Here is a 27,227-nt window from a genome sequence, read left to right as displayed (position 1 = left end):
ATAGATCTTTATCATGATCCATAATATTTTAGAATTGCCTCTGAAATTGTAATTTAAACTGACATAAAAAAACTGTAGACTACCAAAAATGCCAACTTTTACAGAACAAATCATGTAAAAAATAATCAGTGCAGCCATCTGCAATAAATAAACAGGATAGTTAGTGGTGACTGGGGAGTTTTCTTCTGCTTGTAGAGTTGTTTTATTTATTATTATGTGAACATGATCAACATGTGTTTGTTGTTGTTCAGGCAGGCCACAGGCTGCAGCGAGCATTTAACAAATCCTAGTTTGAATCAGTTAAAAACGATTCAAGGAATTTTTTCGAACCATTTGAATATTCGTTTCAATATTTCAGCCCTATTAGCTCTGTTAGCAATTAGTTGACCAAATTTAACCGTTAAAATCCCAGTTAACTGGTTCAAAAAATTGAAAACATGCATCATGAGAGCGAACATACCTTTATCTTTCTCCTCTTTTTTCTTTTTTTTTTTTTCCTGAATCGGGCACCTGGTGGTTTTAGCCTTTTTATGTTCATCTCTTCTGTTTGGCTCTTGACTCAATAAGTTTCCTTTAGTCAGGACTAAACAATTTGACCTTGATGGGGGGGTGAACACAAAATCGTTTTGTTTTTCCTTTTTTTATTTGGCCATTTCACACAATTCAGAAACACCTGAAAGAATGATAGGCCTGTGTTTATGATATTATGAATGAAATATGGAAGAACATCAAGATGTGATCGACTTTAGCCATGTTGATACAGTTGATTCAGCCCCTAGCTCATTTCATTTGGACCCACCCAGAGGTGAATTCCCCCGCCGCACCCCTCCCCTTCCTGTTCTCCATACACACACACACGGTGCACGGAGCGCCTGCAGCTGCAGGGGGCGCCAACTTGCTGTTTCCAATCCAGACACTGTCATATGACAGATAATAGAAAACCTCGGTGCGGCGCAGGTTTCTTTTTTCTTTTTTTTTTACTCAGCGCTTGTGCGCCCCTTTTGTGTCATGAAAAAATGCCGCCCCGGGCAACTGCCCTGTCTGCCCGTGCCTAAAACCGCTACTGATTTCAGGTGACTATCTCTTCAAGAGAATGTCAAGAGAGTGCAAAGCAGTAACCAGAGCAAAGGGTGGCTATTTTGAAGAAAATAGAATATAAAACATGTTTTCAGTTATTTCACCTTTTATGGTTCAGTACAAACTTCACATGTGTTCATTCATAGTTCTGATGCCTTCAGTGAGAATCTACCAATGTAAATGGTCATGAAAACAAAGAAAACACATTCAATAAGAAGGTGTGTCCAACATTTTGGCCTGTGCTATATGTAAATATGTAAATAAATTGTTTGTTTGTGGCCGACGCTGGGTTCTGGGCGGATTCTTACCTGGCCTGCTCGTCGTTCTCCTGTCCATGCCGGAGTCATGTGGATTTTCCAAACACTGAGTTGGTTTGCAGTCGGCTGGCTTCTTCTATCTCTCGTCCACCTGCCAGCAGGTGATCTCCTGCAGCACTCAGCTGCTGAACTTCTAAAACTCTGGCGCCACATCTCCATTCAGCAGCCTCCACCTGGTTCTGACATCCCTCCTGTCATCGCATTCCAGCCCCGTCGGAGACACATTCATCGTGGATTACGTCAAGGCTCAACTCACTGCGGTAAATCTGACTCCATACAACCCATCTGGTTCTCCACTCACCACCGATCCCGTAAAATTACCCCGAATATCAACCACAATGTCCTCTCCAGCCTGCCCAGATCTGCTAACTCCTCCACTAAGAGGACGTCTACTGTGGTCAGCTGCGGTCTCCTCAACATCCATTCTCTCAGCAGCAAGGGCCATCTCGTCAAAGACCTTATCCTGGATCATAATCTTGAATTTTTCTTTCTGGTTGAAACTTGGCAGCAGCCGAATCACTTCATCCCTCTCAACGAGTCAGCTCGCGCTGCCGGCCGAGGCCGAGGTCTCCTGATATTTCACCGCCAGAGTTGGAAATTGATGCCCACACCTGCTGCTCCTGTCTTCTCCTCCATCAAGTTTTCTGCCTCCGTGCGGCCTGGACCATTTCCCACAGTTGTAGCCACCATCTACTGCCCCCCTAAATATAACAATTACTTTTAAAATGACTTTCCTAACCTGCTTTCTTACTTTTCATCCCAGTCTCAAAATATAATCATCCTGGGTGACTTCAATATTCATGTGGACAATATTATTGACACTCTTTCTAAAGATTTTTTTTATCGTGCCTTGAAAGCTTGGGACTCCAACAACACATTAACTTCCCAACCCACTGTGAAGGTCACATCCTGGATCTGGTCTGCTGCTCTGGTATCTCACCTTGTCCCATACTCTGATCATCTGCTCATCACCTTTAATATCAACCTGTCTCTGTCCAAAATTATCATTCCCCACACAATTTCATTCCATAATATCAAAAATATGAATGCTGACACTTTTACTCTTGACATTAACAATCTTCCCAGTCCCAAAGCCAACTGTTCAGCTGATGACCTGGTCTCCCACTACAACAGCAACCTCTCCACCCTTCTGAATAACCACGCCCCACAGAAACCCAGATCTGTTTCATTCACCCGCTCGTCACCATGGTTCACCCCAGCTCTCTGTCAGCTCAAAGCTCAAGGACGTCAACTGGAAAGACTTTACAACAAAACTGGACTTGCCATACACAAAGAAATGTATTCCAATCATATAATGCTCTACAAGGACCATCTCTCATCAGATAAATCTGCTTATTATTCTGGTTTTAATTCACTCTAATCAAGATAATTCCAAAGCTCTTTTTTCTCTCTTGAACAATATCACAAAACCTCCCGACTCCCTCCCCCTCTATCTGCAATCCAATGACTTCTATAAGAAGAAGAAAAGATATTTTCTATAGCGCCTCTCAAGATAAAAATCACGAGGTGCTTCACAAAAACAAAAAATATAAAAAATAATTTAGAAAATGATTAAAAACATATTTAAAATGAGCAAAAAATAGACAAGTGTGATTAAAAATGTAAAGAAAGAGAGAGAGTGAACAGGAAAGAGGGAAATCAGTGGATCCTGAGGAAGGTGGAATAAGTGGGGAGAGCAGAACAAGGAGAGGGTGATGAAAGTTACGCAAAAGCCAGCTTGAACAAGTGAGTTTTCAGCTGCTTTTTAAAGGAGACCACTGAGCCCACTGATCTCAGACTCAGGGGGAGAGAGTTCCAGAGTCTGGGGGTCACAGCTGCAAATGATCTGTCACCTTTGACCTTTACCCTGGTGCGTTGCACAACCAGTAGGCTTTGATCACTGGACCTCAGGGACCTGCTGGGGGTGTAGGGACTAAGAAGATCACCAATGTAAGATGGTGCTTTTCCATGCAAGGCCCTATAGACCAGAACCAGGTTCTTGAAATGAACCCTGAAGTTGACTGGCAACCAATGAAGCCGGAGGAGAAGCGGGGTGATGTGGGTGTGTTTGGAGGACTTGGTCAGAAGCCGAGCACAGGCGTTCTGAACCACCTGTAGACGGTTCAGGGAGGTTCTGCTCAGACACGTGAAAAGAGAGTTACAGTAGTCTAACCCCTTCTTTCCACCGGAGCCGTCAGCAGCACGTTACTGCAGCAGCACGTCATAGGTTCTGATAGGAACCGCTGTGGTCAACAGAACCTTTTCCACCAGAGCCGTCAGCAGCCGTCAGCAGAGCGAGTCGGCCGCGTCTCAGGAGCAGCATGTCGCGGCCTTTACGCGCCGTTTCTATTTTCTACGCGCGACGCCTCTGAAACGGGTCAAGTTTGACATTTTTGGGGAAGGAAAGACAGGAAATCGGATGCGGAAATGGAGCGAAGCTCCCGAGATTTTCAGAATAAAGAAACGTACTGCCTTCCGTTTGCTTTACTTTTAAAAAAAGTTACTAACTGTGCGGCCCCGCGAGAAATTATCACCTAGCTAGCAGTCTCCTTTGTTTTTCAGGTCCGTATTGGCGAATATAAAACGGACAGAGCATAAAACACAAACCTTTTGGAGCCATGTTGTAATTTTCTCCTGCTTGTTGTGTTTACTGACAAAGTCACTCGTGTGACTTTGTGCTCTGTCAGTGACAGCTGCTCCCCTGCTGCTTCGCGTCTCGTGGGAAGGGTCAAGCAGCAGCTTATGCGAGCAAGACGTGCTGCTGACGGCTCTGGTGGAAAGAAGGGGTAAGCGTGAGGAGATGAAGGTGTGGATAACTGTCTCAAGTTCAGAGTGGGACAGAATGGGACTCAGCTTAGCAATGTTCCTGAGATGGAAGAAGGAAGAGCGAACAAGATAACTGACATGAGAATCCAGAGTGAGAGCTGGGGCAAAGGTCACGCCAAGATTCCTGACAGAAGGTTTGGTGTGGGAAGCAAGCTGACCGAGAGTCTCTGACTTTGGGAACCAGCTTGTTTGGGGCACAGATGAGGATCTCAGTCTTATCTTCATTCAGCTGAAGAAAACTCCCAGCCATCCAGGTGTTGATAGAGTCTAAGCAGGTGTGTAACAGATGCAGCTTAGACATCTCATGGGGCTTAAAGGAGATGTACAGTTGGATGTCATCTGCATAAAGATGGTAGGAGATTCCTTTGAAGGAGCTCAGGATGTGCTGAAGAGGAAGCAGATAGAGGAGGAAGAGCAGAGGCCCCAGCACAGAACCTTGTGGGACACCATGGGTAAGAGAGGTGGTGGAGGACCTAAACTTGGAGACGGCCACAGAAAAGGAGCGCTCAGAGAGATAAGAGGAGAACCACTCCAGAGCAGATCCTGATAGGCCTACCCAGTATCTCAGCCTCTCCAGAAGCAGGTGATGGTCAACAGTGTCAAAGGCTGCAGTCAGGTCCAGCAGGACCAGAACAGAACAGTCCCCTGCATCACTGTGAGTCAGAAGGTCATTAGAGACCCTAAGAAGAGCGGTTTCAGTAGAATGAGCTCTACGGAAACCTGACTGGAAGCTATCATAGATGTTATGTTCATCAAGAGCAGCTGTGAGTTGTTTAGCCACAACCTTTTCCAAGATCTTGGAGATGAACGGAAGTTTAGAGATGGGTCTGAAGCTGCTATGGAGAGAGGCATCAAGACTCGGTTTTTTAAGAAGCGGGTGGATTACAGCGTTCTTAAAGTAAGCAGGGACCTGACCAGAAATCAGAGAAGCATTAATTATAGAGAGCACGCTGGGACCGATGGACTGAAAAGCACTTTTAAACAAAGATGAGGGTAAGATGTCAAGGGGGCATGCAGAGGTCTTCATAGAGTTAACTAGTTTGGTTAACTCAGGCAAAGAAACAGGAGCAAAGCTATCTAGGATGACTCCCTCTTGTCATTTTTTGTTTCAAAAATCACAGACATCCATCAACATCTAGCTTCTCACAGTGCTTCTGTCTCCAAAGTGGACATCACTCTCCCCTCGCCACATCACTCAACTACATTTTCCACCTTCATCCTTCCCTCAGTCCATGACATCACAAAATTTATCCTCAAATCCAAACCCTCTACCTGTCAGCTCGATCCACTCCCTACAGTTCTTGTTAAAACCTTCCTCTCTTCTCTTGCTCCTCTCATAACCAACATTATTCATCACTCCCTAAGTTCTGGAATTGTCCCTTCAACCTTCAAAACTGCAATGGTTACACCTCTTCTGAAGAAACCTGGCTTAGACCCCACAAACGTCAATAACCTACGCCCTATTTCCAATCCCCTTTATCTCCAAAATTCTTGAAAAATCTGTTGCCTCTCAACTTCACGACCACCTCATCACCAATAATATCTATGAACAATGTCAATCTGGCTTCCGTCCTAGTCACAGCATTGAAACAGCACTTTTCAAAATGACCAACGACCTTCTCACTGCTTCTGACTCTGGTGTACTGTCCATTCTCATGCTTCTCAACCTCACAGCAGCATTTGACACCATCTCCCATAGCACTCTCCTCAGCAGATTGTCATCCATAGGCATCACTCACATTCCTCTTGCCTGACTCACCTCCTACCTCTCTGGCCGTACACATTTCAGTCAACTGAAGTCATATAAATCCAATCTCTTTCCTCTTTCTGCTGGTGTGCCCCAGGGCTCTGTCCTGGGGCCCCTTCTTTTTATCATTTACCTTCTCCCACTAGGTCACATTTTCTGTAAACACAACATTCATTTTTGTTGCTAAGCAGATGACACCCAGCTCTACCTCTCAACCAAACCCTCAACTTCACTTCCACCTTCCTCTCTTACCTTCTGTATCAAAGAAATCCATTCTTGGTTCACTTCCAACTTTCTCAAACTGAACAGATCTAAAACTAAAGTGCTCCTGGTAGGCACACCTCATATTCTCTCCAAATCTAACAGTTTCCCCATCTCTATTGATAACTCAGCAGTTACTCCCTCCTCTCATGTAAGGAGGCTGGGTGCCATCCACGACAGAGAACTTTCTTTTCAATCTCACATCAACAATATTACCCGATCTGCTTATTTTCAATTGTGTAACATCTCCCGTCTCTGCCCATCACTTACTCCCTCCACCACTGCCATCCTTGTCCACAGCCTCGTCACATCCATGACTGATTATTTGCAACTCACTTCTCTTTGGTCTCCCCAGCAAATCTCTCCATAAGCTGCAGCTTCTCCAGAATGCTGCAGCACGTGTCATCACTAGGACTTCTTCATCTCACCACATCACCCCCCATTCTGCAACAACTTCATTGGCTGCCCATTAAACAGAGAATCAGCTTCAAAATTCTGCTCATAACATTCAAAGCTCTCCATAACCTGGCTCCATCCTACATATCTGATCTCAGGTGTTCCCTGACCAGCTGTGAGACATAGTCTCTCCAGCGTGTCCTGGGTTTACCTTTAGGTCTCCTTCCGGTTGGACGTGCCCGGAAAACCTCACCAGGGAGGCGTCCAGGAGGCATCCTGACCAGATGCCCGAGGCACCTCAACTGGCTCCTCTTGATGTGGAGGAGCAGTGGGTCTACTCGGAGCCCCTCCCAGATGACCGAGCTTCTCACCCTATCTCTAAGGGAAAGCCCAGCCACTCTTTGGAGAAAACTCATTTCGGCCTCTTGTATCCGCAATCTCGTTCTTTTGGTCACTACCCGAAGCTCATGACCATAGGTGAGGGTAGAAACGTAGATCGACCGGTAAATTGAGAGCTTCGCCTTCTGACTCAGCTCTCTCTTCACCCCGACAGACCGGTACAACGCCCGCATCACTGCAGATGCAGCACCAATCCGCCGATCGATCTCATGCTCCAGTTCTCCCTCACTCGTGAACAAGACCCCAAGATACTTAAACTCCTCCACTTGGGGCAGGATCTCATCCCTGACCTGGAGAAGGCATTCTACCCTTTTCCGAATCAAGACCATGATCTCAGATTCAGAGGAGCTGATTCTCATCCCAGCTGCTTCACACTCAGCTGTGAACCGCCCCGGCGAAAGCTGAAGATCACGTTCTGATGAAGCCAACAGGACCACATCATCTGCAAAAAGCAGAGACCTGATCCTCAGGCCACCAAAACGGATGCCCTCCACACCTTGGTTGCGCCTAGAAATCCTGTCCATAAAAGTTATGAACAGAATCGGTGACAAAGGGCAGCCTTGGCGGAGTCCAACTCTCACTGGGAACGAGCCCGGCTTACTGCCGGCAATGCGGACCGAGCTCTGACACCGGTCATACAGGGACCTAACAGCCCGTATCAGAGGGCCTGGTACCCCATACTCCCGGAGTACCTCCCACAGGGCCCCCCGAGGGACGCAGTCAAACGCCTTCTCCAAATCCACATAACGCAAGTAGACTGGTTGGGCAAATCCCCAAGCACCCTCCAGGATCCCCCTAAGGGTATAGAGCTGGTCCAGTGTTCCACGGCCAGGACGAAAACCACATTGCTCCTCCTGAATCTGAGGTTCAACAATCCGACGGATCCTCCTCTCCAGAACCCCTGAATAGACCTTACCAGGAAGGCTCAGGAGTGTGATCCCCCTGTAGTTGGAACACACCCTGTGGTCTGCCAGTCCAGTGGGACTGCCCCTGATGTCCACGCTTTAATATCCGTGGACGTCTTTTGTCGCTGATCAGTGATGTCACAAACATTAAAAACTATTTTCTATGGCTTCTCATCAGTACAAAAAAAGGGCTATAACCTTTATCAGTGAATCAAAACAGAGTCAGCAATGTACAATCTATACAAACATGGATGGAATTAATGTGTTTTATGTCATTTTTTTAATTTGGCCCTTCATGGGTAAAAAAAAAGCAACGTAGAAAAGGAATCAATTATTAAATGTAACACTCAGTTTGAAATGCATGCATTTTTACATTGAGTATTGATTTTCCTCCTTAAAAAAGCAGACTACTCATGTTACATTTATATCTAAATGAAAAACTCAATTTTTTTGCATTTACTGTGGAAACGGTGCTACATGTTTTAATAAAGAGGTATTTGTGCGAGTACTTGATTTCACTTTTTTTTGCCAATTTATACACTTAGGGGAGATTATTGAATAAAACAGAATTCAAAGGTATAAATGGTGCATTAATACATAAAGAAATCAATTAGAATGGTTTTTTGTTTGTTTTATTATCTAATATTTTTCTTTATGGAACTCTCAAGTAAGTTGGGAAAGTGGTATGAAAACAATTCAGCTTTAAGACAACAGTAATAAAGTGAATACGGTTCATGTCTCATTGGATGATTTAACTTTTTTATCATATGTTTCAGCCTAATTTGGTACATTTTGCAAAATGCAAGCAAACCAGCAAAAAGTAGGCCTTAAAGCTCCTCCTAATCTGCTGATAGTCTGCATACATGTTATAGAGCTGAAGCCTCAGTTTGTCTTTTTACCCCTGCACAGGCAGACGACTCTATTAAAAGGACAAAAACATCACGAGGGCTCATGTAGCTCCTCGTGTGTTTGCTTTCATGCAGAGCCTGTGAAAAGAGCGGGTAATAAATCAAGTCGACACATGAAAACAGATAGTGTGTTATCCTGTGAGTGAGAATGGAGTGGAGGAGTTTGATATTTGATTTATATTTAGATTTTCCTTAAAGATACACAGAGAAGCTCAGCTCCTTCGGTGTCCCTGCTCAACCAAAACCACCAGGACAGAGTAGAGGCACGCTGATGAGGGGTGGTGATGAGCATCCAACAGTTATCTAACAGGAGAGATGTGATACTGGAGGATGGGACACAAAGGAGGACAGGAAAAAATGAAACAAGAAGAATGCAAAGGATTATGTAGAGGGGGCATCAAGACTCCTGGGGGACTTAAAAAATGGTAATTCACTGAGAAGAGTGGTGATGAAGAGAAATTATTCTGAGATGAGGTTTCTGGAACACCAGGAAGTTGAGAGGAGAGAGGAGAAGGGGCAAAGAGAAACCTAGAGGTAATCTCAGTTACATCTATACAGCAAAAATACAGATTTAATGGGAATTTATCTGCTTGGAAGATTATGCAAAATCTAAGACACAGACAGTTTATTAGTGTCTGTTTTGACATTTAACCACAGGTCTGGTTAGAAAATGCTGCAGTAAGAGCAACACAATTACATTATTGTGTTAATTTATGTCAAAAACTGTCGCTTCATGCAGTTGGCTGAAGGAAACCTAATTGTGAAAACTTTCCAAACTACAACCAAGATAAATGAATGTTCATTTTTTGCACAGCCAAATTATAGTGCACTACTTTTATATTCTTTTATTGAAAATCCGCAGCAGATTACTGTATCGTAACATAAAAAATAGGCTAAAATAGCAATACCTTTCCAAGGGTTTGCAATACTTTCTTTATTTCTCTTTTTTACTGCAGTTTATCTAGGACTGAGGGATGCCAAAACATCCTTATCCCCAGCCAAGACTTCCCGCTCCTCCTGAAGGATTCTGATGCTTTCATGAGTCAGGGGGGAAATGCAATCCCTTCAGTATTTTTGGACATGCCTGGCTGCCCCCCTTAGAGAGGCTTCCAGTAGGGATCTTTGCCCAAAACAACTCCACTTGCTCTTTTAAATGCAGAGCCAGTTTTTCTGGATGTGCTAAGGAAAAAAAACTGTCTTCAAGAGGCTAAGGCTCATTTTACTGCACAAAAACACTCTGCAAATGTAACCGATGCCAACAACTTGATGACCAAAACAGAGGACAACCTAGTCTTTAGCTCATCAGCACAATGCGACATGTGTTCTAAATGTAAGCTGAAGAATATTGCTGGGAAATGTAAATCCGTGGTAAGAGCTTATTTGTTCTTGCGCAATCTTCCACAAAAAGTTACTTTTTTGTGAGTTAAAGAGTTTTTTGCTTTTTAATACCCCAATAGGGGCCTGTAGAAGTCATTATAAATCATAAAGCATGATAATGCAAACAGTAAAGAAACAGATTATGTAAAATCAGCAAATATGAAGTGTTCATCTATCTCTTAACTCAAATTTCCTGTCATGACATTTGATTCTCTTGTGCTTAAGAGCATGGATGGATAGTTGGGATACCAAAGGGACAGAGGCAAATGTGTTAACCTACAGCATGCACATTATAATTAGCCCAAAAAACCCACACATTTTATTTAGAATCCTAAAAAGGCGAACACGGTGAAAAGCTTAATTACGAGTATTCGTGCAGGAATGTGTTCAGAGAGAGAAGGTTTGAAAGTGAGAGGCTACACAGAAGCATGCGGAGGGCGCTGCAGAGATGTGTGGGGTGTTACTGTACCTCTGCTGCCAGTGACTGTGGGGTCTGAGGCGTGGGTGCCTAACTGAACAGTGGGATCTGGAGGGATGGGATGTTGGGGGGGAGTGGTGGATGGAGGCAGGGTGGTGGGGACGTCTGGTGGAGGGCACAGACACACACATATACACAAAAAATAATACACCACCAATGAATTAAAACAGAAAAACAAACACTGTAAATGATTATTACTGTCATCTGTTTCCATCTGTCTGAAATGTACCCATCACATTAATGTTGGTTATGATGATTTAACTTGAGGAATTCTGGGGAATACACTGCAAAAAAGGATTGATAAGAAAGTAAAAAAAAAACAAAAAAACAAATCAAACAATTATTTAGACATTTTATCAGTTTTTATTTTTTTATTTTTTTGGTGTAAAACGAAAACAAAGTATCCTCTAGAAAAATAGCATTACTTAAAATAAGGTGAATTTTCTTAAATATGGTCCAAAGTTTCTTGTTTTGTGGAAAAAAATAAAATCTGAGGTTAAGCAAGAGTGGCTTGGCTAAAATTCTTAAAACTAGCAAAATAATCTAAAATTATTTTTTAGTTTTAAGATTTCTAGCAAAGCAACTTTTGCTTACCACATGGGAAGAATATTTTACTCAAAACAAGAAACTTTGGACCTTGACCTTATTTTGATTGATGCTAATTTCTACAGAAGAATTTATTATCTTTTTAAACTAAAAATAAGAAAAAATGTTTAATTATGTGGCTGTTTTTACTTTCTTAAAAATCACTTTTTGCATAGTTTACTAAAAATATGTCATGATTATTTTAACTCATTCAATGCCAATGACGACTAAAGTCGTCATTACCATTTTTTTACTGTTTGGGCATCGGAACGAGCCCCCACGCCAGCAGAACAAACATCTCGGCTCTGAAGCCGATCTTCATCAACATACGTCACACGTCACGTGATCAGGAAATCCATGTGTTAGGAGATCGTTTTTGGGTCATTCTTGTAAAAAAAAATTGAGGCGCGAACTGGAAAAGCGTCTGCCGATCACAATTCAACAACGGATTATGAAAGAACGGATAACGCTAGAAGCATTTTTCCTGATGTAAGAGGTGAGTCTCCTCTTTGTTTTGATTGTGTTGCATCGACATCACCCTAGAGTGCAACGTTCTGTCACTGTAAAAAAACAGTAAAAACGGTGAGAAACGCTGGCAGCGAAGGGCTTTACCGATCAGGAAACGGCTGGCAGTGAATGAGTTAAGCTTTGTGTCAGAATTTTAGGAAGTTTGATCAGGATTCCAGAAATGTGAAATGTAAGGGAATTTAAACAAGCGTAGCACTATTTTTCATTAAATTGTTAAATGGGGAAGTTGTTCTAAGCCCAGTTCACACAGCAGGATTTTTAAATTGTCGACTGACTTTCAAGAGACCACACACGTGGTGATAAAAAAATCACGGCTATACCGGTTTTTGTCCTACAGCATGCGGTGTGCAGCAGCTCAGCAAATTCTACACATGAACCGCTTTCACTCACGGACATTCACTTAGACTTAAACCTACAAGGGGAAGGCGTGTCAGGCACCTTCCCCTTGTAGGTTTAAGTCTGCCCTCAAAACACACTATTTTAGTCTGGCTTTTCCGACATGACTGTCTTCATTCGTTAGTGGGATACTTCTTTGTTAGCGGCAGCTTGTGATATTCTTCTGTACTTTTTAGCTCACTAATGTTGCTCAGTTAGTTTTTACTTGTTTCTCTTTTAACTCTTATCTCAGTGCTTTTACTTGTTTTATGGTTAGTTAACTTTTATTGCAAATGTATGCCTTGCTGTTATGTGTGTTCTATGATTTTAGCTTTATATTTTACTCCTATGCTGTCTTTGTTGTTGTGTGAGTCTTTCGTTCTCCCGTACAGTTTTTTGGTTAGCTGCCATGCTATTTTTAAACGTGCTTTATAAATAAACTGGTATGGTATGGTAATCTCTGCCCAGATGCAAAATCTTGCTATGTAAAACGTGACTTTGAAATAAACAATCATTGCAGAGGAGGAACATACTACATGCTTCCGTTATCTCACTTTCTGATTGGTTACACGTCACACTCAACTGGCAGCATATTCGTTTATCCATAAAATTCAGACCGGAGTGGTCGCAACATCCTTCCAAGCAGACCAGAGCGCTCGTAACACACCACAAAAGCTAGGATTATCTGATAAGATTCTCTTTAGAACCATTATGGTAATCGTGGGCAGGTTTAAAATAGCTTTCTTTTAGCTCTAGCTCTTAGCTGCTTGTGCTAAGGCTAACCTGGCATTTATTTGTGATAAAAATATGTTAAATGCAATTTTAGTTTTATAAAACTAACATTCATAGTAAAGTTTCAGGCCGTATGCTGTCATTCATAAACAAATCACAGTTTAAGTTATCAGCCAGCATGTGCAAGCTGGCAAGAAGGAATGTAAGACAATATCGATATAGCAAAATATCGTGATATGTTTTCCTGCGATAATATATCAATATTTAAAAGCTGTGTATCGAGTTTTTGGAAGAATGCACATTCAACCATCAATGTATTTTCTTGTCTTTTGGTGCAATTCAAAGGCCAACCGCTAGTTGGCAGCAGTGTGCAATGGGTTTTGTTTCCACCACTGAAATGTAAATCCCTCTATTATGGTTCAGAAACCTCATGTTAACCATGTTATGTATCAGTTTGGACTGTTTATTGAAATTTCATACAATAAATTCAGTCTAAAAAATAGCTAATATCGTCTGGTTGAATGTATTGCAATATATTGCATCGTGTCCCCTGTATCGTGATACGTATCGTATCGCCAGAATTTCACCAACACACATCCCTACTAGCTAGTGAGGTTTTATGATTGAAATAACCAATCTTTGGGAATTGGCAAGAAGCAAATACACCCCGATTTTTTATTACAGGATAATCCAGCGTTTAGAACAATAATCGTAATTAATGGGTTTAATTTACCCTTTAAAAGATATTTAGTTTAAGCACAAGTATGTTTAACATGACTGTCTTAATGTAAGCATCTGGTTTTTTTGAAGCAACGGAACAGAATCAACCTTAAATCTGCTCCTACTGGCTCATGCCTCTGGAGAAAGAAAGTTGGAGTCCATCTAATGAAGACAATAATTCAACAAATGATCTGTACAAATTACACATTTCTAAAAGTGGTTAGAGAAAAGGCAGCTAAGCCATCCTTATCGCGTTCTGTGTCAGGCTTCATGCTAGGAAGTTACTGTTTTTTCTTTTTTCAATAATATGCTGAAGCAAAAAAAGAAAAGGGGGAAAAAGCACTGAAACATTGTGTGACCAAGTTAATGAGGTTACACTACCACCTTGGCTTTAATGTTTGTGTCACTCTGCATTTTATGGTGAGCTAGAGGCTGTTAATTGGCTGCGGTCGTCTTTCTCTAGGCCAACTGTCCTCTGTGTCTCGGTGACATTTCAGCGTGACTCACAGAGCAGCTAACTGCATGTCTGCAGGAAATGGGGACGAGAGAAAACGTCTCCCTGTTGGAGGGGGAACCATTAAAAAGGTATTTTTCAAGAATTATGGAGGCAGTTGTAAAAGGCTAAAAGGTGTGCTAATCACTAATGAAGGGTAGAAGCAGGCTTGGTGCCATTTCAGGCGAACAAGTAATGAATCTGAATGGGCCTCTTTGACTTGCCCGTACCCAGAAGTCTTCTCTTTGTGGTGCAGAATCCGTCAGTGCAATATCATCTGCGTCATTACGTGCATTGGTTATTCTTGTTGTTAGCTTCGGCTGGCATTTAACAGAAATGGGAAGAGCAGACAAATGGCACGTGGGAAAAAAAGCGCATTAATTAAACCAAAGCCGTTACATTTGGTAATTTATAAGAAGGGAATGAAGAAAATGGTGGATAAAAGCTCTGATAGCGACTTGGTGAATCATTATTACAGTTAAAATATCACGTTCAGGAGTGGCTTCCCTGCATGTATCAGTGCAGACACAGCTTTCAAAAAGGATTTATGTTTAAAGGTGAAAAAGATCATAAATATTAGATGGTATGCATAATTAGTCACTCAGGCTTGATTCCTGTTTTAGTGGCTCTAAATGCATAAATGGACAGGTTAGCTAACAATCCCAGTAACAGACTCATAATTATTATTACTGCGTATAAAACGGTTTGTAAAAGATCACATAGCATAAACAATACGTGCTAGATAATATTTTTGCAATGCATTCATTCATTACTGATCACCAAAGCTGAATATGAAGATCCAAGTCATTACCAGGCTGCTGGCTGGATGGTTTTACTGTATATTTATGGGACATTAAGGCTCCTGCTTTGACTCACCTAGCTCTTAAAACTTGTGGTTTGTGTTATGATTTGAACAGTGATGCTGATTTAAGAAATAAATAAGCTTCAGGTTATTTCATGTTAATTTGAAAAAACGCTTTACGAGACATAAGATACATTTTTATTGGTGGATATGACGCGGTCAGCTGAACTGAAACACAGACACACAGATATTATCGTCAGTTTATCGATGAAAACAACCTTTGAGTCTTCTTAACAATATAAAAGTTGGTTATTGATTTATTAAAAATTAATATTCCGAATTAATACGTAGCATGGTTCCTCTTTCATAAAAGAGCATAAAACCACAACGCTACAACAGGAAAGGTTTCTCTTTACCTTGCTGCTGACAGTTTCATTTGCGACTGCAAAACATCCTCAGAGCTGACGCTGATGGTGGCGTCACTTCCTACTTCGTTTATCTGCGGGCAGCAGAGGACGTTGTCGCCCTCTGCTGCCCGCTCTCCCCTCTCCGATGATGCAGTCCCATGCACGATCCAATGAGTAAACTCCATCGTCTCTGTTCATGGTCCCACATCCACGTCTCCTTATCTCTATAGCTTATTTTATCCATCTTTTGTATTTCTATTGTTCGGTGTTTATGATCCTTGTGTTGTCCCAGTCCATTATATGGTTTTCTCTTGTGCAGTGATCTGTTATGACTGACTTCTTTATTGTACTTTCTGCTTCTTGTTTTGCTGCTCTTGTGTGTCTTCGACTTGTTTCTCTTTCGCACTCCTTTCTATGTTCTATTGTTCGTGTGTTGAGTTGGCGTCCGGTTTCTCCTATGTGTGTTTTATTGCAGAGTTTGCATGGGATTTCATAAACGGGTTACCCATGTGTTAATAAGGGTTAGGGTTAGTTACAGGGTTACAGGGTGTGTTAATATTAACACACGGTTTTGTTGACCAACCATGTTTTTATTTTGATTCATCATTCAAAAAAATCTATGAGGACAAGCTAAGTGTCACCGCTCTGCTCATTTATTTGTTTTTTATACTTAATGCCAAGAGACAAATGGGTGAGCAGAAAACAGAAGCAAGAAAAAGCTCTCTGTTTTCCCTGTCAGTGAGTCGCTTTATCCTTTGCCTCCTCTGGCGTTACCAGGAATTACTTATCGTGATATTCTTGACAACGCAGCACTAAATTCTGCCTCCCTCACAGATTTCCCTCTAGGTGTGTGTGTCTGTGTGGGGAGGATCTGGGACATTGGTTTATTTAAAGAAAGCCATTGGTGGCATTTGTGTTACCCGAGGCCCATAATTCCCCTATGAGAGATGGCACCACTAATCACTTTTTATAACAACCTTGGTTTTCGTAGAGTGGGTTGGTGCATCATATGCATCAAAATTGTTATTTAATTTGTTTAATATTTTGCTATTATTAGTCAGCATTAAATTGGTTTCTTTGGTTTAGTCTCAAAACTCCCCCCGAACTCACCGTAGACATAGAGCACGTATTCAGCACTGTTTTTTCCTAGGTGGTTGCTAGCTTCACAGCGGTAGGTGCCATTGTCTGTCTTGTTGAGTGAAGTAAAGGTGAGCTCCCTCCCCTCCACAATTATCCTGTCCAGGTCAGGAAGTTCACCGCCGTCCTTCGTCCACAGCACAGGATCTGGCCTAGAATTTGAGAAGACGTTGAACAGAACCCAAACTGCTGCCTGTAGAAGTTGCGAGTACAATGCAGAATATAACTTACGACGGGTTTCCTCTGGACACACACTCCAGCTTTAAGTACTGTCCCTCCTGAGGGACTGTGTTGGACTTTATGATCTCCACACGAGGAGCATCTAGAACAGACAGAAAATTGGACCCAAGTGAGTACTGACAAGGTTGTTTTATATTATATACAAATATAGTTTAATCAGTATTTTGTGTAAAACAAAAATGAATTGTTAAGTAGAATAATTATAATAAACATTTTTCAGGTGCACGGCATCTTTTAAAAACACCAAATGCTAATATTTAAACAAGCACAGATACAAACATCTAAAAGAGACACCTTCCACCACCACATAAGAGTTTTCCACTTTCTATATATTTACAATAGTTAACTCCATTTTTGCTCATTTTTTCTGTTTTTCCTCCCCACTTTATGCCTGAGTGCTCGTGCTTGTGGATGCACACTCACAGTGGACCTCCAGTACTTCGGTGGCCTGTTGTGGTGCCTGTGCCAGGGCCACATGGTCCACTCTGCAGGTGTAGGCCACTCCATCATCATTTCTGTCCACGTGCAGCTGCAGAGAGCTCCACACTGTAAATGTCTTCCCACTTGCATTCACCTCTTTGGCACCTTAGAAGAGAATTGCACATTGTCACCAATGCAGCACATTTATCTTATCCCGCTGGTGGATGACGGTCGGCAAATACATCAAAGTGATGCCATGGGCTCCAGGGTTTGGTTAGGATAAAGTTTAAATGATAAATGACCCGCACTTGTATAGCGCCTCTCAGAGTAAGGACTCCAAAGCGCTTTACAGTACAGTGTAACATTCATCCATTCATACACTCATTCACACACTGATGGTGATGAGCTACGATGTAGCCACAGCTGCCCTGGGGCGCACTGACAGAGGTGAGGCTGCCGAGCACAGGCGCCACCGGTCCCTCTGACCACCACCAGCAGGCAAGGTGGGTTAAGTGTCTTGCCCAAGGACACAACAGCAGAATTCTCTGTCCGGAGCCGGGATCGAACCTGCAACCTTCCGATTACAGGACAACCCGCTCAACCTGTTGAGCTACTGCTGCTCCAAAATCCACAAACAGTCTCTATAAGGATAAAAAAGACAATATGCATGCTGGTATTTTCAGCATAATGTGTGACTAATCTTATGTTTTGATGGTCACTTTGTTTTCTGCAGCTCTCCACCGTGAAACGTAGTTTTCTGTCTCCACCTTTCACCTGATGCATCTCTTGGCGTCACATCTCCCACTACATCCCTCTCAGGCATTTTAATCCACTTCACTTCCACCTCTAATCTCTCCACACCACCATTTCCAGCTCCATTAGTATGAAAAAAAAAATTCTCGAGCTGGTCGGCCATTTGCTTTTCAGCAAAATATCATCACACCTATTTATCTGACAAATCTGTTGTGGGAGCGATCTTGGCAACACCTGCCTTGAATCCAAAACTAACCTGCTCATCAGCTTTTCTTTGCCCATCAACATCCGGATCATTGCCAACTTAGCTTGCTGATATTATCTGCATAATCTCCTGAAGTTTGGCATATTTCTTGATTACATCTTCCCCCCATTTGCTTCATTTGACTCCCTAATGATATCGACTTCAAATGAATCAAATGTGTATGATAAGGCTGCCGTGACCCCAGTGCCCCAAACTTGGAGGTCAGAGCTTGGCCTCCTGTGCAATAGATTTTCTGTTTTTATTGTCAAATTGTCCTCAATCTTGGTATCTTACAATATTTAATAAAAAAAAAATGTCCTGTTTGCCCAAGAAAGTTGCTGCATGCTGTTAGTCTGATAATCGTCCATATTCTCTTTGTTTCCAAATGATTCCGTTCCTTTCGTTTTAAAAATGGATGTTTTCTGACTGGTTGGAATTATTGAAAAAAGTAAAATAAAATTTTTGATTCTAATTAGATCTCAGAGTGACGGTGGTTGTTTTAATTTTGTCATTATTAAACTGATAACTCACTACAGTGGTGTTTTTACTGTTTGAAGGATTTTAAAAACAAGTTTTTCTTAAATCTGCAGCAAAGACTCTTAGCTAAAAGATTCTTTCAAATTCATATTTCTCATCAGCTTCTTCTCAGATATGATCTCTTTTACACACAAACAAAATTGTCTGGGAACAGGACCAGGATACAAAAGATGAACATGAAAAAGGTTTAAAAAAAATTCAAAATTTCTCTTTCTAAACCTCGTTAACCGTGTTTGAGATGGACGACGCAACTAGAAACAAAGTTTTGCATGCACAAGTGGATTATGGCTAGGATGGGGGTGAGGGGAAGGTAAAATAGCAATTACTGCGGGCGTTGGAAAGCGATGCTCTGGCTCTGGCATGTCACCTCCAGACGTTGGGGCTCCCAACGCGTCGGTTTTAACAGCTTCGGCTGTGAGAATGTGTTGAAATATAAGTAGTTGTTTCTGTTTCTGCACAGAAAATGTCTAAAGTTTAAGCATGTGTGATAGGAAATATGTGATCTTGGTAATCTTAAATGTTTTCATTATCTTTTTACGAGAGGGGACACAATGTCGGATATCGGGAAAAAGCGAATATCGAGCATCCCCTTTACAAACCAATCGGGTGCCAAAATAGTTCATGTTTAAAAGTTTTATCCAACCACAGTAAAATTCACTCTATCCAGAGGGTGCGATTTATCTGGACAGGTATTTTGTCTTTGTGTTGTTTTCTTTTATTTGACAACAAGATGCCAAAATAGCTACAAAGCTATTTTTAAATTGTAAGGAGTAGAAAGTACAGATGTGGAAATGTACGGACTAGAAGTAAAAAGATGACTAGAAAATTACTCCAATGAAGCAGAATACGCTGGATTTCTACTCAAGATAAAGTATTTGTACTATGTTACTTGACAACTTTGCCATGGACTGAATGACTCCACATATTGAGACTTGTTTAAAGCCCATTCAGCCGAGGTGTATTTAAAAAAACAACAACATATTTTTAGTGATGCACCGATATGAAATGTTTGGGCAGATACCAATATCCAATATTAAGATCGCTGTTATGGCCGATAACTGATATTTGCCAATACCGATATGCTGACATTAATGCTTCTAAAATCAGCAGACTTTGTATAGAATGAAAACTGTTAAAGCTGAATTTACGTTATTACGCCGGGGACACACCGGCCGTGGAAGCGCCGCGAAAATGGGACCGCCTTCATTCAACGCCCTTGTTAAGCTATTCTATAGACCACATGGGCCGCCGAAGTGCCGTGAATCGCCTCACGCCCGCGCTCCAGCCCGCGCCGTGCAGCGATCATTTCGGCTTCTGCTCTATTTTTCTCGCGAGCCGCGGGTGAATCGCGTCAATTCTGGGAGGAAGTCAAACCTAGACATAAGAGGCAGGCTGGTAAATTTAACAAAATAAAGCATTTCAAAATAAAATTCCACAATAGTCAAATGTGTTTGTAATCAGACACTGCAGAAAAACCACATGAACACACACACACATACACACACATCGAACTTGTGTGCGTGTGTGACCACGTGAAGGGGGTGTGGTTTTGGGTGTCTTTTTACCGGAGCAAACAGGACAGAGAGGCAGAAAGTCTGAGGCAAGCAGTTAAGATGGATGACTTTAAATTAATTATGGAAGTTGAGAAACACGAGGAGCTGTACGCCCCCCGAAAAACATGGTTATTTACGTACTCATTTCGGAAGAAACTGCTAGGATACAGCTGCAGAATTGGAGCTGGTTCCAAGAGATTCAACTGGCAGAAACACCTGGTTCATACCATAGGTTCTCACACACACACACACACACACACACACACACACACACACACACACACACACACACACACACACACACACACACACACACGTACGCACGCACGCACACACACACACACACACACACACACACACACACACGCACACACACATACACACACACACACACACACAGACACACACGTACGCACGCACACAAACACGCACGCACACACACACACACACACACACACACACACATACACACGTACAAACACTCAAACGTAGAGGAAAAGAGCCGAGAAAAGGCTGAGAGGAAATGGAGGACACCAAGTAGTTAAAAGAAAAACTACAGCTGAGCCGAGGCGCACCTCGACTGGAGCGCGTCTGATCTGAACTGAGGAGCAGCGAGCAGCGGCCGAATTTTGTGAGTGATTCGCTTCTCGACGCTTCCGTGGCCGATGTGTCCCCGGCGTTATGTGCACACACCACACACTTTTATGGTTCTGAGATGATTTCATTCACTGATCACATGACTAAACAATCACACATCACCCTCACCCTCTGAAACAGATAAACAAATGGAGCCAAGATGGAAAAAATGTCGATAGTTAATATCGGCCCAGTTTTATTTATCGAACTGATACCAATATGTTAAAAAATGACTGACATCGGTCGATACCAATATTGATGCCGATATATTGTCCATCCTTACATATTTTAGAAAAAAACTTGGTGTGTAAACTGGAGATACAACCGCATCAGAAATCCTCAGATTTGAAAAGCATCCTGAATGGTGTGGACAGACTACATGACATAAATGCTTTCCATAATCCAGAAGCAGCAACATATGCCTTACACAACATTATACCCTTCCAGACCACACACTCACCTGAGCCAATAGTCTTGCACAATTTACCACAACCATATTTACTGGATATTAACAAAGCACGCCCACCTCCCAGGAGCTATTTATTCCTCTGAATCCGATCTGTTCCACTAGTCTTCAGCCATCTCAGACAGAACCGTTTGGTCGGCTCACACTGTGCCAACATCCCATATTTCAAATCACAGGAAGCCAGTTCATCCTACTCAGTTTATTTTAAAAATGAAAAAAGTGCTGTGCTGAATTCAGAAGCCAAAGCTTTATCTCCAAATTCAGATGTTGTTCTGTGAAAAAAATGTTGGTTTCTCCATTTTGTCATGTACCAAGTTCAGGCACACAGCATGAACAATGTTCTTTTCATTATGACCACTTGTTTGTGTTTCCTAAAGAGACTATTTACACTCTGCATCCTCCTCTCCTCTCCTCTCCGCTCAGCTGCTCTACTTTCTCAGCATCTCTCTTTACTGTCTCCTCCGCCTGTAAATTCTGCCAATCAACCATTCAGCTCAGCCACTTCCACCAACTGAGGCAATGAGAATGCCTCCCCAAGAGATGAATGACTGACAGGTCTGCAGCGTTCGCAACATCCATCCAATCAACAACAGAGAGGGAATATGGATAGATTTCTTTATAAAGACACAACTGCTGGAGACGTAGGAGAGTTTAAAAAAAAAAGAGGACTGGGAACAGGAAAGAGAAAACGATTCTTCAAATGCAAGGAAGGCTTTATGAAGTCAAACATCTTCATATCATTTTGATGACATAAGTTTACTCTATCTACCTTTTAGTCATTTTTTCAGACTACACAGAAATTCTAGTTACTATCATTTGTTGTCTTATAAATTTTATAATATTGATTGATAAAATTATAAAATTATTCTTGTATGGCTCCAGGTTAGAGTTTGGGGAAATGTACGGAGCTAAGGTAGTAAACTGTCGTTTTACTTAATCATTTCATTTAATGTGAAATTATGGATGTCCTTCTGGGTTAAGAGCAGAATGTGCTGTTTAAAAGCAAGTTTTAGTTTCCTGACATGCATAAAACATCTATTCTAAAATATATGAAATTTAATGTAAAAAGATAGTTTCAGATATCAGATGGTTTCTAACATTTTACTGTCTCTAACATGAAAAAAACAACATTTTCATTTATTAGAGGGAAATGATAATGTACTAAAATGTTTAACTTTTTCTTCAAACACCCCCACATAAAGAATGATTTAGTTCAGTAGCATATTTTTCAGTTAGGTTTAGTTCATATAGGATTACGCATGGGTCAGTGTCATCAGCAAGGAGGAGGTGGGCAACTGAGGGCGACATCGTCCTCTGCTGCCCGCATGAGGATGAACGGAAGGGACGCCACAAACACCGGCTAACCCTGATGCTGGCTAGACTTACTAGCCGAAACATGCAAGGTGAAAAACAATTTTTTCATCAAGCTGTGTCATTGCATTTTTTTTTTACTGTGTGGGCATCGGAACGAGCCCCTGCACTGTGAGAACAAACATCTTAGCTCTAAAGCCGATCTTCATCTGCGTATGTCACACGTCACGTGATCAGGAAGCAGAAATTCCATGTGTTTGGAGGTCGTTTTGGGCCGCTGCAGTAAAAAAAAGTGAGGCGCGAACCAGAAAAGCTTCTGCCGATCGCAATTCGACAACGGATGATGAAAGAACAGATAACGCTCGAAACGCACAGATTTTTCCTGATGTAAGAGGCGAGTCTTTGTTTTGTTAGGTTTGGCGTCGACATCATCGTAGAGAGCAATGTTCTGTGAGTCTTAAAAAAAACTGTGAAAACGCTGAAAAATGCTGGCAGCGAAGGGATTTTCTGATCCGGAAACGGCTGGCAGTGAATGAGTTAATGTTCACTCAAACCATAAATTCATCTTATTTATTCAAGAGATAAATATAAAACAAAATAAAAGTTATACAATTAATGAGTAATAAAATAATCAGAATTACAACATACACTCGTTTCTACTGCTCATCATTTAAAAAAGTTTTTATCTCCATAGTATTTTGTGAGCAAGAGGTGAACTAAACAAAAAAATAATAATAATTTAGAAATAAATTTAGAAATAACATTTTAAATAACAGGAAATTAATTCAATTCAAGTTTATCTATTCAGTACCAAATCACAACGAGTCGTCTCAAGGCGCTTCACATAGTAAACATTCCAATTCAGGTCAGTTCATTAAGCCAATGAGTAAGTTTCCTATATAGGGAACCCAGCAAATTGCATCAAGTCACTGACTAGTGTCAGCGACTTTACAGCAATCCTCATACTAAGCAAGCATTTAGCGACAGTGGAGAGGAAAACTCCCTTTTAACAGGAAGAAACCTTCAGAGGATCCTGGCTCAGTATAAGCAGCCATCCTCCACGACTCACTGGGGGTCGAGAAGACAGAGCAGACACACGCACGCACGCACACACACACACACACACACACACACACACACACACACACACACACACACACACACGCACACACACACAACTTATATAACAAGTAATGTGTCTATCATTGTGTCCTTGGGCAAGACACAACCCAAGTTGCCTGCTGGTGGTTGGAGGGACCGGTAGCGCCAGTACTCGGCAGCCTCGGCTCTGTCAGTGTGCCCCAGGGCAGCTGTGGCTACATCGTAGCTCATCCCTACCAGGGAGCGAATGTGTGTGTGTGTGATTGACTGATTGTGTTGTAACGCGCCTTGTGTGTGTGTGTGTGTGTGTGGGGGGGGGGGGGGGGGGGTCCTGGACTCTAGAAGACACTATATCAAATACAGGCCATATGGTTACATTGTGATTTCGTAGTAAATATTCTACTTGCTGAGAGATACACTTTATTGTATTTCTCCTAGTGAATCTATTATCATCGGGTAAACTAGTAGTAGCACATTCAACGTCAAAGAAAGTAAAGTGTTATTATCAGGAGAGGGAGAATGTTTAAGTGGTTAGCAACAGTGTTCAAGACAATGGCCCCGTCCATGAGGCTACCACAGGTCAGCAGACCATAATTGAAGCTTCTTCTGGGGAGAAAAACACTTAGAGAAAAAATAAAGTTAACATCTGAAATAGCAAGAAATAAAGCAGTTAAAGAGTAAATTGTAGAAGAAAGTAGTAGAGTGTGGAAAGTGGTCAGTGTATCCTCCAGCAGTCTAAGCCTATAGCAGCATAACTACAGAGATAACTCCGGATAACCTAGCCTTTTAGATGGAGGCATTAATCTGAAATGTTTGTGTTTGAAAACTTAGAATTAAGTGTTTTGGCCCTGTCTGGCCACCCTTATCAAAGTTTTCTGGAGCCGCCCCTGGTTACATCAGCCTCTGGTCTGTAACTTGTAGTAGGGAATTTATTTAGTGTAACAAAATCTAAAACCATCCATCCATTTTCTGAACCCGCTTGTCCACGCGGGGTCGGGGGGGGGGGGGGGGGGGGGGGGGGGGGCTGGTGCCTATCTCCAGCGGTCAATGGGCAATCAGGCGGGGTACACCCTGGACAGAGAGTCAGTCCATCGCAGGGCAACACAGAGACACACAGGAGTCATGCACACACACTCACACCTAAGGACAATTTAGACAGACCAATCAACCTAACAGTCGTTTTTGGACTGTGGGAGGAAGCCGGAGTACCCGGAGAAAACCTACGCATGCACAGGGAGAACATGCAAACTCCATGCAGAAAGATCCCAGGCCGGGAAGCGAACCCAGGACCTTTTCGCTGCAAGGCAACAGCTCTAACCACTGCGCCACTGTGCAGCCCCAAAATCTAAAACAATCAAACCAATTTTTTTACTTTACAAAGCAATCTAATCATTTTGATTCATTCCACTTTGATAAATGCTGATGCATTCTCCGTATACAAAGAACGGGGAGACTGGCTCCCACTCTGTCACATTCACCTGTGGTTCTTCTCTTTCACAAAAAGCTTGGCGGTGTTTGGCAGCGACTGCAGCATGCTGTTCTGTGGGTGGAAGCTCTGCACCATTGGTGTGAGCCAAGACAAGCTTGGAGGATTAGAAATGGAAATGACAGGCGGAAAATGAGAGAATCTGACCTTTTCATTCCATTTCACAGGAGGGAAGGACAACCCGAGAAAAGGAAATGGGAGGTGGGACAAGACAAGAGAGACTGTGGAGGTCTCCTGGAGGGGAGGAGGGATAAACAACAACAGCAGCAGCGCTGACTAATCCTGACACTGGGGCTCCGAGGGCTGACTCAACAATCATCCAACTGCATTCATCTGACATTAAAAACAATTTTCTCCCACAAGAAAAGTAGAAAATTGACCATAATTTTATTAGCAAACAAGCAATTTCTAGTTTTCCTGTATTTGTTGTCTACAGTTGTTAGATTTTGCATCACCATTTAAGCTCAGTAGACACGAACTGTTGATAATTCACACTGCCATGCATCACCCCTTACTCATCCCAGCGTTGTTGTTTGAAGCCAGAGAAGCACTGGAGGACGTTTCCTCTGCATTCACTGCTTTCCCTTCAGATCGGATCCCATCTACACATCCAGCGTTACGTATGAGTTTCCAGTCTAACACAAAGCAGAACTAGCAGACTGTTTCGGCTAACAAACACCTGACCCATAAACTTGGTAACAACTCTCAGGTGTGGAACACTATAAAACCATTTTTAATGATTATTTCTGATTAGAAAGGGTCACTCCGAGTTGTTCATGCAGGTTGAACATGAAAATAGTCTCCTACACCTATCTCCTGCATTAGCTTCTGATGGACGGCGAAAAGCCCGACAGAGCTATATTGCTCGGACTCACCCGTACTGGCTCGCGACGGGGAAGGCTGTTGCTGTTTTATCGTTCAGAATCAGCAGAGAACATCTCGGCCAACAAAAGCTAACCGTTAGTATTAGCAGCTCAACCGCATGGCAGGAGCTCCTTCAGGCTTGTGTCGTTTGTGGAGATAATACATCCATGTCGCAGAGCAAGCAGTGAGCGGTAGAGTTGTGTTGCTGTTATCAAATCTGAGGTGAGATGTCCAAATATCAGGAAATAGGACTCCAAATCCTGCTGTGTTAAGCTCTCCTCTGATGCAGCAGACTTGTGTGTGCTGAAGCACCCGTTTCTGTTTCCTACCAGAGACCACTGCAAACGTGTTGATTAAATGAGTTTCCCACACCTTTAAATATTAGAGACAGAAGCACTGAGTGGCTGGTGGGTCCACAGCAAGAGGAAACATTAGGGTTTTTTTCTTGACATTTACTGATTTATTTGAATAAAATGCAACCTGCTGGGTTCCTTACATAACAAACACTGTACCGATCGGCTTAATGAACTGAACTGTACTGGAATAATTACTGAGTGACGTGCCTTGAGACGACTTGTCATGATTTGGCGCTATATAAATAAACTGAATTGAACTAAATTGAAATGAATCACTTATTCAAAGTTACATTCATCACATCACATACAATTAAAGGCCAAGAATTCCTGGAAAGGACGCATATTGCTCATTATCTTTGTGAGATATAACTTGTATTTAGCAGAACTGCAAGGCCTGGAATTACGAGCGCTTCGAGTGTGTTTGTTGTGAGGACTCAGCTACTGACTATTACAAATAACCATGTTACAGCCATTACTGAGTTTGCTCGGGTAATGTGCAGATATCTAACGTGAGGTTGGGAAGTGGATTATTTGTTTATCCAATTAAGACTTTCTGAAATTTGTATTGAACTGTTAAAACTGTTGTAAGCATGTCCTGTGAATAATTTCTGGGTGTTTCATTATTTCCATCTGGTGGGTCATGGATATTTTGCTGAGAAACACACACACACACACACACACACACACACACACACACACACTACTGTGTGTGTGTGTACTTTTGGCAGCCAGCACTAACAAGATGTCACTATTGATCTGAGCGATACAAAGATCCAAAAACAAACCTTTT

At 42.2% G+C, this 27,227-nt stretch overlaps 1 protein-coding gene and 1 long non-coding RNA gene across 4 annotated transcripts in view; one reads left to right on the top strand and one right to left on the bottom strand.

The window, feature by feature from the left end:
* cadm2a (cell adhesion molecule 2a) overlaps positions 1 to 27,227 on the bottom strand; it is a 387,220-nt gene that overhangs the window by 11,660 nt on the left and 348,333 nt on the right. For 2 of the 3 annotated variants that reach the window (XM_015961706.3, XM_015961707.3), the window contains 4 exons: positions 17,134 to 17,295; positions 16,702 to 16,792; positions 16,444 to 16,622; positions 10,683 to 10,796 (listed from right to left, as the gene is read on the bottom strand). In XM_015961706.3, the coding sequence (XP_015817192.1) occupies positions 10,683 to 10,796; positions 16,444 to 16,622; positions 16,702 to 16,792; positions 17,134 to 17,295 (546 nt within the window). The remainder of the gene's footprint in view (positions 1 to 10,682; positions 10,797 to 16,443; positions 16,623 to 16,701; positions 16,793 to 17,133; positions 17,296 to 27,227) is intronic. The other variant, XM_015961708.3, reaches the window with a different exon arrangement.
* On the top strand, positions 9,096 to 25,575 carry LOC107386986 (uncharacterized). Its single transcript, XR_001573143.3, has 2 exons — positions 9,096 to 9,370; positions 25,385 to 25,575. It is a non-coding gene; the product is annotated as an uncharacterized lncRNA (long non-coding RNA).

Source organism: Nothobranchius furzeri, chromosome 10, assembly GCF_043380555.1.
Source record: "Nothobranchius furzeri strain GRZ-AD chromosome 10, NfurGRZ-RIMD1, whole genome shotgun sequence".
Taxonomy (NCBI): Eukaryota; Metazoa; Chordata; class Actinopteri; order Cyprinodontiformes; family Nothobranchiidae; genus Nothobranchius; species Nothobranchius furzeri.
Note: the sequence above shows the minus strand (reverse complement) of the source record. Positions and strands in the feature narration are given on the sequence as shown.